The 14619-nt window shown below is 37.4% G+C and overlaps 2 protein-coding genes across 2 annotated transcripts; both read right to left on the reverse strand.

Annotated features, from left to right (window-relative positions):
* Window positions 1-212: 212 nt before the first annotated feature.
* Window positions 213-6666, reverse strand: LOC114535062. The gene is made up of 7 exons (XM_028556443.1): window positions 6651-6666; window positions 5955-6175; window positions 4899-5155; window positions 4044-4333; window positions 3411-3900; window positions 2505-2666; window positions 213-1604 (listed from the first exon to the last, which is right to left on the reverse strand). Exons 2-7 carry the CDS (start codon window positions 6107-6109, stop codon window positions 229-231), a joined length of 2730 nt encoding a protein of 909 aa, XP_028412244.1. The 5' UTR covers window positions 6110-6175; window positions 6651-6666; the 3' UTR covers window positions 213-228.
* Window positions 6667-7708: 1042 nt separating this feature from the next.
* Window positions 7709-13358, reverse strand: LOC114535063. Its single transcript, XM_028556445.1, has 3 exons — window positions 13179-13358; window positions 12001-12410; window positions 7709-7953 (listed from the first exon to the last, which is right to left on the reverse strand). Exons 2-3 carry the CDS (start codon window positions 12248-12250, stop codon window positions 7709-7711), a joined length of 495 nt encoding a protein of 164 aa, XP_028412246.1. The 5' UTR covers window positions 12251-12410; window positions 13179-13358.
* Window positions 13359-14619: the final 1261 nt, after the last annotated feature.

Here is a 14619-nt window from a genome sequence, read left to right on the forward strand (position 1 = left end):
ATCGGCACTACTACATGCTCTGTCCCGACGTATAATTTCATATCCAGGTATGTAAACATCGTTATCGCTTATTGTAGAATTAAGCCATGTCTCGTTAATTGCTAGAACATCGATTGGGCTAGTAGCAAGCAAAACTCGCAGCTCATCAATGTGATTTACTATGCTTCTCACATTAAGGGCTGCTAACTTAAACCCGCGTGAGGTAGGAATAACGGATTTGGGAAATTGTCAATCTGAGATAGATTTAGCAAAATCTAAAAAGTTTTGTTGTAAAGCTAAGCTACCTTGTCTATTTAAATGAAGGCCCTTCGTGTTTAGGTGGCTTTCATTCATATTTGAATTACTTAAGAAGGGAATTTTATTGCGAATACAATAGCCTTTAAGAATGTTATTAACCTGAGTAGCTTTAACAGTTAAGTCATGATTATCAGACCTTACCAGAATGGCTGATATTCCAACATCTGTACCTGGTGAATCTTCTTTTACTTGCGTTACAATGTTGACGATAGAGTCAGCTATTACTTTTGGCGTGCAATGACTTCTCAGGTCGTTTGTTCCAACATGTAAAATCATCTTGTCCGGTGTTCTTCTTGTAAGTGGCTTGACAAAGTCCTCCATGTCTGTGACTGTTGCTCCAGGGAACGGCTTTACAATAAAATAATGATTAGGATCTTCAGCATTCATCTTCGGACCGATAATATTTTTAACAATTGAGTCTCCTGCAATAACAACTGATTGCTTCTGCGAGTTCTGGCCCTGTCTCGTTGTTTCAATGTTGGAGGTATTTGAAATCCCGCCAGAGCCAGAGGTATTTGCATCCGGAGCATTTAGTTGACTGGTATTATGAGCTGATGGTTTAGACTTGGTTTTCTTACTCTTCTTTTTACTCTTTTTTGTAAGACTTTCTTTGGCGTTGGGCTGACTATAGATTACAGGCTGATCAGATTCATGATTCAGTTGAGTGACTTCATTATTATGTATGATTTCACAGGCCGGTTCAATGTTAATTTCTCCGTCTTTTGAAATCACAGTGTTAGTCATGGACGTATGTTGAGAGTCATTTTGAAATAACTTAAGAGCAGTCAAAAGGCTGCTCTTTTCGTTTTCCAAATTTTTATTTGCCATTTTCAAATCAGATATAGAACAGGACATGTTCATATTTTGTGCCCTAAGATCATCATTCATTCTGATTAGCTCAAGCTTGTCTTTCTTTAGGTCATTAACTACGTTTTCCAAAACCAGAATCGAGTAGGGTTTACTTTCTTTAATATTGTTTATCTCAACTGTAATATCCTGTAGTTTGTTTGCCACATTTTCGGAAAATCTCTCAAGTTTCGAATTCAATCTTGCTATTGACTCGGAGTCGCAGTTATAGCTGGAGTTGCTTCCCAAGGGATTATGCCAATTTGTTAAGTTTGCGTGCATACCGATTGGGCCTTCATGCAAATTTTTTGACTTCGCATTCAACTCATCATACTTTACACCGATTTCAGAATCTATTTTCGCTTGATTTTCGTCTTGGTATTCCAATTTCTTTTCAACATCAGGTTGATAACTAAACGAATGTTCAAGTGCATCATCATTGATATCGTCAGGTTCGACAGCTAGCAAATTTTCAATTGATTGATTTAGATGTAGTTCGGCATGGCTATCGATTTCAGAAGCACTGTCCTGATCTTGATTTAAAAGCGAATGTATTCTTGCCGTTATGTCACTACCTTTCTCACCACCAAAGTTTATATTTTGGCTTTTTGTTAGCCAAGTAACCGATGGAGGGAGAGAGATTATTAATCGCAAAAAATTGCATACACAATATAAAATAAGGGCAAGCATAATAATAACAAACCCGTATGTGTACTCATGACAAGTTGTCTGTGAAGGCTGACACACACTAGGCTACATCACTGCAACAAATCGATTCGTGTGTACATTTGGGCGGCAAAAATCACCTGTGGCCGGTTTTATGAAGCTCTTAACTACATTTTACGTAGTTAAATCGTAGTTAACTAGAAAATACACGATTCTGATTGGCCAATTCTGCCACTAACTATAGTTAAAAGTTAACTACATTTTTATACAACCGGCCCATGGTCTTGTCGCATGCGGCACAAATTTCCCTGTTCAGACGATTGAAATTTGTCGCCGAAAAAGTGTTTACCGGCCTTAAGTCTCTTACAGACGAGCAAGTTTTCTATGACAAGTTTGAATTGTTCGTCTGTACGCCCAACGTTGACATTTTTTTCTATGACAAGTACACTTGTTGTCAAAGCTGGGCGTACAGACGAACAATTCAAACCTGTCACATAACTTGTCATAGAAACTTGCTCGTCTGTAAGAGGCTTTAATAAACTATACGAGTTAGGAAATGTCATAGCTTAGTCGAGTTAGGAAATCGGATATACTTCTCATTTCTTTAACGATTACTTGACGTATCACTTTCCTTCCCAACAAAACAAGGAGTGTTAAAACACAAACGATCTTTATTACCTGCCACTTCAACATGCCAAATTTCTGCATCAGCTGGCCATCATAAGTGTTCGTATCTTTAGCGATGACAGGGTTTTCTGAATACAAGCCCCATCCTTCGGTGAAGAACGTGTAGTATGTCTTATCGTCGATCCATTTTGGAACACCGCCATATTTATCCTTGAAATACTCAATTTGAGCTGAAAAAATCGCAAAAAAAACGCGTGTGAAGTTCTTGCATTTAGGAGAACGTATAGTTTGATTCGTGTGCATAGAAACTCCGCACAGAATAATTCAAAGTAAATATAATCTTGAGAAGTTACCAGAAGATCGAGAAATGTACAATGTAAGCATGCATGCTCGACAGCAACACTATAGGTGAGTATGAATTGGCAATTGACCGTAACGAAAAAGATAGCGGCATGTCCATTTTACCAGAATGCATTGCATGCATTAAAAATGATTGACTGAAAAAAGATGGCAAGAAAAACTCCTAATGATGTGAAATTTTAACACAGCAAAGAAAATAACTTTCTGTTTTATGCCTGTCCTTTAAAAGACGTCAGTTCGCGTTTTTAAACGATTTCCGACCGCAATGCATTCTGGTAAAATATACGCTCGCCATCTTTTTTGTTATGGACAATTGCACTTGTATTATGATTTTTTAAGACTGTGGAAGGCTAGCTGAACTGGTTTCGCCTTGTTCTCCTCTCCAGTTCAATGTCGCTAATGCCTGGTTTCCATTTAGTCGTGAGTGTCGTGAACATGTCAAGTTGGCTGATGTGATAGAACATTTCTATACGTCTGCAGTCAACAATGACAGATTTGAATACAGGAATGAAGACGAATTTACATCCCCACAATTTCTCATCGGTGAAAATGACATGTTCACGACAATTACAACTAAATGGAAACCAGGCTTTAGAGTTAGAAGCAAATCTTACCTTGTATCTGTGTATGGTGACCAGGCCACGATTCGTGAGCCGTCACGGACCATTCAGAAAATCGTGGTCCATGATTCTCTAAGAAAAACGGCAGTCCAAATTTCGCCGACCTCTTGCAGTTAGCGTCGGCCTGCTGGAAAAACTGCGCGCCTGAGGAAGGATTGAAACTCGGGAGCATATCAATCGGGCAGTTTGGTACGGTTATTTTATCACCAGTGTGATAAAACAATGGTATGAGCTTTGGAGAGAGCATGCTCATGGTCTCTCTACACGTTGCTTTCCATTTTAACAAAGATTCATAGCGTTTCGGGCAGTATATTTTCGCTTTATCCTCGTCGGTGCAACGCTTATGGGCAGTGCCGTTTGATTCAATTTCCGGGAAAGGAGCATCGTTGTAATAGGACGATTGATTGCTGAGAATTTCTCGGAAACTTTTGATGGCATTCGCTTCATCGGAGATATTCGTTACAGCCTTTGCGATTTCGATCACCTGAAGGAAAGAATTCGTAGGGTTTGAACAGCCATGGACGTGTCCCTGGACAGCCGGAGAACCGGTCCGGATTAAGGAAAGCAGGTAAACAAATAAACAAGCAAACAAACAGAAGCAAATAAACAACAACATATTACAAATACCTGCGGATACAAAGCATTCAATCTTTCATGACCAATTTCGTTGATTCTTTCCGGCGTAATATCGCTGGTGGTGAAGTAAGGTAGAATATTCTTGTAAGATTTCTTTCCATCCAGTATATCGTTTGTTATCGGCAAACGTTTTGTCGTAGAATTCGCTGTTACATTTCCATCAAAGTAGATGAAATCAACTGGAAGTTCTGCTATACCGCTAGCCACATCCCTTGGAAGACAATGCCTAAGGTGGACTTTCTCCATGTAATGAATCAGATCAACGACAGGTTGGCCAATACCTGCAAACATATTATCTCCGAATTAGTCGTGTTAACACTGGATTGAAGCCTACTAAGTCAATATGGGATGATCTCTATTAGACCTCCAGGAATTAAGAACAGTTAAAAACTGATAGAGCCAGTATAAATGAAGTACGTTTAGTTTAGGTTTCCTCCTGTATTAACACTGGATCAATAAGAGATGATCCTTACTGGACCTTTAGGAAGAACAGTTTAGAACTGATAGAGCTATCCAGTGTAAATAAAGTTAGTTTAGTTTAGGTTTCCTCCTGTATTAACACTGGATCAATAAGAGATGATCCTTACTGGACCTTTAGGAAGAACAGTTTAGAACTGATAGAGCTATCCAGTGTAAATAAAGTTAGTTTAGTTTAGGTTTCCTCCTGTAGTAACACTGGATCAATAAGAGATGATTCTTACTGGACCTCTAGGAAGAACAGTTTAGAACTGATAGAGCTATCAAGTATAAATAAAGTTAGTTTAGTTTTCCTTCTGTAGTATCTAAACTCTTCTTCTTAAATCCCTTTTTTTCATATCTTACGAGTATGATCTTGCACTTTCCTACCTTCTATCAAACTGTCATTCACAGATTGCTGAAACGTTTTACCATATTTAGCCATCCATTTGTTTTGGTCATTCTTAGAAAAATCTTTTGTAAACTCAGCTCTGATGTAATACTTCACAAACCACTCCTGCAGTACGTCGGCAGGATCGTTTTCGCTTGAAATTTTTTTGAACTCTTGTTTAAACGCATCAATGCCAGAAATACAATTAAATTTGGAACGAACCATACCAGTTTTCACACCAAGTTGCATATTTGACCTAAGTAAAACAACGAAATAATTGCAATAACATGCAGTGCATGAAATCTAACGCCTGCATGTATTCTAAAAGCTCACTCACACTCAAACTCATTGAGCGAAAGATCTCAATTACTTCATAGCGATTCCTTTGTGGTATTTGCACTCGAATAAGAGCTTGATTTTCAGTTGTTTACCTTAAATCTTCCCTTTGATTATGAAAACACTTTTTCATTGATCAAGAATAACATAATTTTTATGTCACACTCAAAAAGTGTAAGTGTAGGTGGACGTTTTGAATAAAGGCGTTAAAATTTGACATGACAGCGATATTGTATAAAAACAAACATAAACTTATACGTTAAATTTGATAAATCGCGAGAACAGGGGCCGGTTGTATCAAAGCCGGATAGCGCTATCCACCATAGTGATTTTTTCAACCGTTCTAAAAATGCTCGAAAAGCGATAAAATTTATTATCAATTATTAACAATTATTAACAATTATTAAAGAGGATCCTCGATTTAAGAATACTAAGATTTCATCAAAGTTGTGGCAAATAACGAGCGATTTTGAAGCGATTGAAAAAAACACTATCCGGTGGATAGCGCTATCCGGCTTTCATACAACCGGCCTCAGAGCTTTTCATTAAGGCATCGAGGCATCCATAAAGTGATTTTTAAGTGATACGCCGAAAACATTACATATATCTTGAACATCGCCAAAATACAGGATACTGTATACTGCAAATATAGAAACCGGTGCTCTCAATTCCGGGAACTTTCCTGAATACAGGCTATTGTTTAATTGTTCAACTCTTACTTGTACTGCAAGATGGATTGTTTATTGGCCAAAATTTTTTGGATCATTTTTTCAGCATCGCTAAAGTTCGTGGGGCTGATGTAGAAGGCATAAGCGTTGATGTCATAGGCAATGGAACAAATAGCCTGCCAACAAAAGTGATTAGGACCAAGCATCCAATCGCCATTGTAAAAGTTTTCGTCAAAAGGAGCCCCGAATACAGTTCTGAGGAAATGTTTAACCTAAAAAATAAACGAACGCCGTATAAACGAAGGTTTAAACAACTTAGGGTTCGCCAGAGAAAGGTTTCGCTAGCGAAATATTTACATTTTTCTTTTGAATTTTACTGAACAGGATAAATAAGTTCGTTCAGCTTGATTGTTCTTATAGCAAATGAAAATATGCAAGTATTTCGCTAGGGAACCATTTCTCTGCAAGTGGAATTCAGCCTTACAGTTCATTGCTCTTACAACGTATTATGGCTACTGGCGTGGATTTTGTGGCCAAAGAAATCAGTCAGATTTCGTTTTTAAATCCATAGAAAATCTTGACAATCCTAAGGCTGTATTCGCCTGTTTTATCGAAATGCTCAGTGAAATTTTCCTCTCCTTTTCTTGAGAAGGATAGATATTCTAGTATAGAACTACATAATAAAACACAATAGCAAAGTCCATGCATGAACTTATTGAACTATGACGCTTACTCTCGAAAACGAACCTGTTCAAGGGCTTTAACTTCTGCGTGGCGTCATCAAGTTTTCATCCAAAGCAGTTGAGTTGATTTCTTCGGAGCTTAAACGCAGCGTCTGTTTTTGCTTTGAGATACGCTGGAGTTGCATTGTTATGCCCAGATGTCTTAAAAGCACAAGTATATAAATTTAACCAAGCGATTCGATTTAAAAAGTACCACCTGAACTGGGTCTATAGCCCCGTTTACACTACACTCAATTTATTGGCACGGCACGGCTAAAATTGGTACCCGTGCCCAATTTTATTGGCATTCAGGCTACCAAAACAAAGGCCGAGCACAGATGAAATGGGCACGGGTACCCATTTTAGCCGTGCCGTACCAATAAATCCAGTGTTGTGTAAACGGGGCTTATATTGCTGACCAATAACTATATCTGATGAATCGTATAGAATGAGCTTAAGACGAAGATTTAGAAACGAGCATAGTGCAGTTTTTAGCTAGTTAGTTTGGGTTTCCTTCTGTAGTAACACTGGATCAATAAGAGATGATCCTTACTGGACCTCTAGGAAGAACAGTTTAGAATTGATAGAGCTATCCAGTATAAATAAAGTTAGTTCAATTTAGGTTTCCTCCTGTAGAATAAGAGATGATCCTTACTGGACCTCCTATATAGGAAGAACAGTTTAGAACTAATAGAGCTATCCAGTATTAATAAAGTTAGTTTAGTTTAGGTTTCCCTCCTGTAGTAACACTAGATCAATAAGAGTTGATCCTTACTGGACCTCTAGAAAGAACAGTTTTGAACTGATAAAGCTATCAAGTATAAATAAAGTTAGTTTAGTTTTGGTTTCCTCCTGTAGTAACACTGGATCAATAAGAGATTATCCTTACTGGACCTCCTAGGAAGAACAGTTTAGAACTGATAGAGCTATCCAGTATAAATTAAGTTAGTTTAGTTTAGGCTTCCTCCTGTAGTAACACTGGAAGAATAGGAGACGAACCGTTTAGAACGAAAAGGATAAAAGATTATTTATCGCTTCAGCTGTTAAAAACAAACAAATATAACTAGCACAAACGAAAAAGAATCATGGAACTGACCTAGTTTTCAAATCATCAGTTATTTCTGCAACATTTTTATGGGACTGCCAGGCAAACTGGTCACGATTATACTCGTAATAAGTGTCCTGAACCCTCTTCAAAAAGTCAGGAAACTTAATACGCTGAGCTTCATCGGAATAGACGTACTTTCCTGAAGGCTTGGTGGTAGGCTTTGGCGAGGGCATTGCGGTAGGCTTTGATGTGGTTTGGTTTGGTTCAGCAGTCGTTTGGGCTGAAATGAAAGAAATCAACGTCAAGGAATGAAATATTTACATAATTCATAAGCCAAGGCCTTTGTTGAAAACCTGCACATTTATAAGTCCGACCTCATAGAAAGTGTTTGAAGTTCGAGTTACTAAACTGAATACTACGAATCATTCAGCTTGATTTATATCTCAGAGGGACGGACCACATCCACTTGACTGAAGATTCAAAAAGCCCTGTTGCCGTTGAGCCGTGCTTTAAGAATACTCATCCGCACATCCGCACCCGTCTTTTAACTGCACCCCATTCAAAGACATGCTATCAGCGCCAAGTTAGCAAGCTTTGGGCGAGCGGTTTTTGTATGTAGCATGATGCCATATGACAGTGATGTGTATCATGCTATGAGCAAACTGTATCGACAGGCTAAAAGCTAGCTAAACAATTTTGAGGCGATATATATAAATAAAATTCGAGAAAACGGGAATAAAATTCAGTAAAAATGGTTTACTTCATATGATTTCATTCACTACAAATTTGTTTCGTATAACAAGCAGTGCTTGCCACACTCATCAGGTGAATTTAAATGTCGCGCTATGATAGTTGCCGTGATAGTATATATATATATATATATTATATATATATAAATATATATATATATATAAATATATATATATATATATATATATATATATATATATATATATATATATATCTTTGACAGAAAACGTATTGAATATATACTCGGAGGCAGCGTGGCAGCGTCCTCAAACAAGCCTCGCCTCTTACAGACGATCAAGTTTCTATGACAAGTTTTTATGTGACAAGTTTGAATTGTTCGTCTGTGCACCCAACTTTGACAATTTTTTCTAACACAAGACCTTGTCCCACGAGCAAATAAAACTTGTCAAAGAAAAACTTGTCATAGAACATTTTGTCGTGCATACACACGTGCAATTGCCAATTAAAACTCGTTATATATATAAAAACTTATCATAGAAAACTTGCTCGTCTGTAAGAGGCGTTAGCATCAAATGTGGCATAACAACTGCCTAAAGTAAACAGAACACTTCTCGACGTTTCGACCTGAGGGCCTTCGTCAGGAGAGTCGACTCACACAAAAAGCACTTGAATATATTTAACCCGTTCATGAAATGGCCATCTTGCATGAGACGTTCTCACGAACTTGCGAGATGAACGTTTTTTTTACATACACCTCTTGAACTACGCTGGCAATATATTGACAGATTATCTGGCTCCCTGTTACACAATGTCGCACGTAATTTAAACTAAATTAAATATCTCCGAGCAAGGAAACAGATTAATCGAAGATTGCAAAATTGATTACAGCTGCATTGTCCGGAAATGGGCAGGAAAATTATCTATTTAAACTGTTCTTCCTAGAGGTCCAGTAAGGATCATCTTTTATTGATCCAGTGTTACTACAGGAAGAAACCTAAACTAAACTAACTTTATTTATACTGGGCAGTTCTATCCGTTCTAAACTGTTCTTCCCAGAGGTCCAGTAAGGATCATCTCTTATTGATCCAGTGTTACTACAGGAGGAAACCTAAACTAAACTAACTTTATTTATACTGGATAGCTCTATATCAGTTCTAAACTGTTCTTCCTAGAGGTCCAGTAAGGATCAACTCTTATTGATCTAGTGTTACTACAGGAGGAAACCTAAACTAAACTAACTTTATTCATACTGGATAGCTCTATCAGTTCTAAACTGTTTTTCCTAGAGGTCCAGTAAGGATCATCTCTTATTGATCCAGTGTTACTACAAGAGGAAACCTAAACAAAACAAACTTTATTTATACTGGATGGCTCTGTGTTATTAGAGTTGGAAGCTTCAAAAATAAAAGCCCTCCTGACAATTCTGTCAATGACACCTTAAAGTATATTGTGTTACAACGTATATGATTAAGTATCCATGCAGACCACCGAACTAATTTTAAGTGTTCATCACCTTCTAAAATTTTGCTAACGAAAATTTCGGTGCCGTACAATATACTTGTGTTCGAAGAGTTTAAACGAAAAGCAACACATTTCAGATAAGAACCAAATGTGTAACATCATTCGTCATCACCTCAGTGGGGTGACCCATCCAAGGTCAAATATTTCCATTTTTTCGCGTTTCATGATCAGACACGTTTTATCGCTTACATTTGAATCTCTGAAACCTGCATGATGATAACTCGAAGAATCATGGTACAACCGGCCGTTTTAAACCCATTATTCTATACACAAAATAATTTATGTTGCAGGAGTATGTATAGTTATAAAACATGCGTACACGGCATAACTTAAGATGATTTAAAGAGCCCTGCTGTTTTTAAAAATATTTGTTTAATATACATGCGACCATGCCAATGTTTCCCACGCATGAAAACATGTTTGACGAAAGACTTATTATCTGTTTGTTTAGGTTATTTTCCTAAAGTTATAATTTAGTAAATGCTAAGCATGTATGAACATGTATCCCTGAAACCAACCACAAATTGTCTTCCTATATTATACAAAGCCCCAGCTACACGGGCGATTTTCGTTTCCTGAGTAAACTGAGTAAACACAGAATAGGTTACAGTGTTACACCTTCCTTCGCAAAGCTTACACAACTGCGTACATAATTCACAAAACAACATACGAATAATTCGGAATAAAACGAGAAAATCGCTCGTGTAATCGCGTGATTTCAAGTCAAGAGCTTGTCTCCTAATCAACAATGACAGAACGCATGACTCAGCTAACTTCCCAAAACAAATATACGTGCTTTAGCAATAATGACAAACGAACATTTCTGAAAAAAAAAGCGAGGAAAAATAGCAATGACGAACGGGTATAAGAACAAATATAATTTCAAGCGGTTCTCTTTTTTCTTATATGATAATCTGCTTTACGTTCGTAAAATGACTTCTCATTTTTTTAAATGAAGTGCCATATTAGATTGTTATCACTGGGGATATATCAATTTTATGACCGTTGATGCGTTTCTAATGCATTACCTAGCCCGATACTTGCGTAAGAATATGCGATCGGTTTGAAAGATGAAAAGCGCAGCGCTAACTCGTGAATTCTATTTCCAACTATTCATTGACGTGTCACGCCATTTAGAGAATTATTATCTAGTTACGAAAAACCATAGCAACCACATGCAAATTTATCTTGAATTTTAGCGTTAACAGCTGCGCAAAAATGCGGCAAAAACTTCACCGAATATTGCATGGATATTTCAAATAATAATCTCCGAAAACAAAAGTCTTCTCTGATCTGCGAAGTTTTGATCAACCTATATTCTGGTCTACGGGTCGATTATCTCTGGTGGGTGATAATAGTTCTCACCCTGTTTACTTGCGAATTTGGCCTCTACAATAACCTTTGCTTTCGGGCCTAACTTCAGGCTGCCGACACCGCGGAAAGTGTTAAGAAAACAGAAAAGTTTTGGCTTCACAATCGGAAATAGGATAACGCGAAATCTATTCCGTTTCAAACACCGTTAGTAAGAGAGCGCGCGGTACAAGACTTATCCCCACAAGTACATGTAAATATGTCACAAATGAAGCGTTAAAAACAGTAAAAGCAGAAGGTAACGAATTTCTTGCGCAATTCGCGTCTATGTGCAGCTGAAGTTTCGTATTCGATTTGAAAATTGAAATAGAATTGGCGAATTACTTTAATTTATGTTTACCAAGGTGTGAATTGGATCAGTGATTAAGTCAGCATTTTTTCAGTTGATTAATAAATATTGCTGCCATTTTGTTCGGCCTCTTCTGGTTTAAACGGACACTAAGACAGAAAATATAAGCGCACTGAAATCGTCAAAGCCCCGTGGGTCATCGCTCCTTTTCATTTGCGTCTATCAAATACCATTCGATACTGAAACTATATCGATGAGTTTCCTCGACTTTAACAAAACCACACCGCGATTGTTCATAGCATGAGATGCAGAGTTGCCGGCCGCGACGAAAAATAGCTACCGCGAAGAAAATGTGCAAAAGGTTGAAACAAAATCATTGAATCTGAATACATGCAGCTACATTCCCGATCAGAAAAAAAATTGAACTCTAATTACCTTCACGGCCACCAGTTGTCGATGCTTTAGAGCTATCGTTATCCGCAGTTTCTTTCGCCAAAAGCGCAATAAAAACGATGCACAGAATCAGCAAAATCGCCGCAACGACAAGTAAGATCTTTTCCATCTGAGTACGAATTGAAAATATTCCAAAATTCTTATTCCCAGCGAAGTTGGTGCCTTTGACCAGCGACTCGCCTTTCGGGTCCATCTCAACTTCGACATCCGCACCTCGGTTCGCGAGTGCCATGACGAATCTTCGGATCGCTTTTTGTGAAAATAATCGACCCACTTGGAACGCTATTCGAGCCTCCTTTGCACCAGGAAATTAGATAAATTTTTTCTCGTTTCCCGTGGCGAAAAATACCTCCGAATCTTCAGTGGCGGGATTTCAGATGAGAAACGCTAAGCTGAAACGCGATACAGGATAATGTAATTAGAACTGCAACCATTCAACTGTATAATCTTCCTTTAATTAAGAAAAATGAAAATTATCATAATCTTTTTGAGAAAGATGGATTTGAAAACCGGACTCGTACGAACGTAAAACCGGAAAACGATACCATGCCATTTTATCCAAGTGAAACTCAAACGTTCACAGCTTATTTCAATAAAGGCTGTATATGTCCTTTAAAAACTGTAAACCTTGAACCACACGCGGACGAGTTGTAATCCGTTAAGCTCTATCAAATGCCTTTAGAGTTTAGAGCATGCAGGTAGATTAAAACCAAATAGCCTTTTGTATAATACGGTTTGTTTTCAAAATACAGAAGTCAAACATACAATGCTGATAAGAAAATTCAAAGGCGAAAAGCTATGTACTGTGGTTGTTTTTGTAGTCAACTTTGAGAGCTTAGTTCTAAAACATTAGAATTCAACTATATCGTATGTGAAAAGTTACAAAGAAACATTCTCAAAATAAGCATCGTGATGATTAAAAAAATTGTTTCTAACAGTCAATAACTCCTCAAGCTCAGAACATACCAGACGGCTGTTTAAAACTATCAGAAACTTTACTCGCGTGTCATAAATCTTTTTGACTAATCCCGTCAAATGTTTTATAAAGTCGGATAACATTTTTTGTGGTAAAAATATTTGAACGACTGCCAGTTTCTATTCAGTATCACACAGGCAACGAGTATTGGGTCTGGGAAATGTGTGAATTTATTTACACTCACCTGCCGTTCGTCGGCAAGTTATGTTTATTAAAATCAGTGGATCGTCAAACACAGCATACGAGTTCCTATCTCGAACTTAATGGTTTCACTGGATCCAATATTTGTCGGATTATACCTATTCGACTTGTGACGGATGTTTTCGGTGGATTACTCGCGTGTAATGTTAAGCTGCAAAACAACGTAACAAAATAACGGCTTATGTCAATGTCACTGGCTCTATATTCCATACGTCAGAAGAATTTAATATTTACATTTCACATACAATGCAAGCGAACTCTTCAAAAGTAAACTAGGGTAGAGTTAAGGCAATATTATTAATAAGGATATGAATACGTATTAAAAATATATATACTATAGGCTATAACCAATATAGCAAAAGGTCTTTTCTAAATTCTAGAATGTAAATATTTTTGTTAACTACACTGGTTGTTTTTTAACAGTGGAAAGCGACTATTACGTTTTTTATGCCATGTTGGCATGTATATATTATTTATCACAGTGAAAACGTCGGCATAAACAATTTATAATTGCATTCCAGCCCAGTGGCAGCGAATAGGACGCTGAAAAATCGTGCGAATAAAGTATGTTTACTCATGCAAGCTGCCGGTTGCGACGTCAAAGCAATGCTTGTTATGTTGCGATAGAACTATGATTTAAGCCTTGAGCTAAAACTAAATTGTTTTTTTACCAACCACAGCAGTATGCTTTGAATTAATCTGGTTGTATCGGAGAAAAACATCTTTCAAAAAAACCCATTGTCGACTATTATGTCGGCTCTCAACAGGAAGTCTAGTAAAGATGGCTTACTATAGGAATGAATTATGGAAAGAGCATTTTTTTCCTCTAAAACGTTTGACCGTAGATTTGTACTTCTTTCTGAGTATATTGCACAGTTACAGTCTTAGTCCAGTGAACGATGCTTATAATAAAGTTTGAAACTTCCAACGTTTCTAGACAAATTACCTTTTGGAAATTTTATGCAAAATAGATTTTCGCAACTAGAACACCGATTCCTCCTCGCCGGTTCCCTGGTAAACTGTGGCCACTAATGCTTTCGTTACTCAGCAGTCAGCACTTAGGCTGGGGCAATTACCTAAAAAAAAAGAAAATTTTACGCTGTCAACCTTTTTAAAGGGAAGAAATCCTAAAGTATTACATTCCTATCGAGCCACCCTAATTATCACCTGTCGGTTATACAAAAAATGAAAACATTATCATACAAAATATGAATTAAAACTTAACATTTCAAATGCAATTGTAGACACTCAGCTTTGACGAATATAAAGGTTACAAACATCTATATATTTTAGCGAATGCGATGGAAGGCGATATTGCCTGGCCTGCATGCATGCTGCATGTATCTTATTGAATATTGGCATGAAGTATTTTATCTGTCGAATCGTTTGTTGTTCACGTACTTTTCAGACAACATGTGGATCCA

This window comes from Dendronephthya gigantea, unplaced genomic scaffold, assembly GCF_004324835.1.
Source record: "Dendronephthya gigantea isolate DGI-Jeju-01 unplaced genomic scaffold, DenGig_1.0 000110F, whole genome shotgun sequence".
NCBI classification, from domain to species: domain Eukaryota; kingdom Metazoa; phylum Cnidaria; class Anthozoa; order Malacalcyonacea; family Nephtheidae; genus Dendronephthya; species Dendronephthya gigantea.

Bases quoted from the DNA above. Each gene is read 5' to 3' on its own strand.
- LOC114535062 (XM_028556443.1), bottom strand. From the start codon at position 6,109: ATGCTTGGTCCTAATCACTTTTGTTGGCAGGCTATTTGTTCCATTGCC. The intron at 5,156-5,954 runs GTAAGAGTTGAA...TGTTTTACTTAG, and splicing joins CAATCCATCTTGCAGTACAA to GTCAAATATGCAACTTGGTG. The intron at 3,901-4,043 runs GTATTTGTAATA...TCTTTCCTTCAG, and splicing joins TGAATGCTTTGTATCCGCAG to GTGATCGAAATCGCAAAGGC.
- LOC114535063 (XM_028556445.1), bottom strand. From the start codon at position 12,250: ATGGCACTCGCGAACCGAGGTGCGGATGTCGAAGTTGAGATGGACCCG. The intron at 7,954-12,000 runs GTAATTAGAGTT...CTTTCATTTCAG, and splicing joins GACAACTGGTGGCCGTGAAG to CCCAAACGACTGCTGAACCA.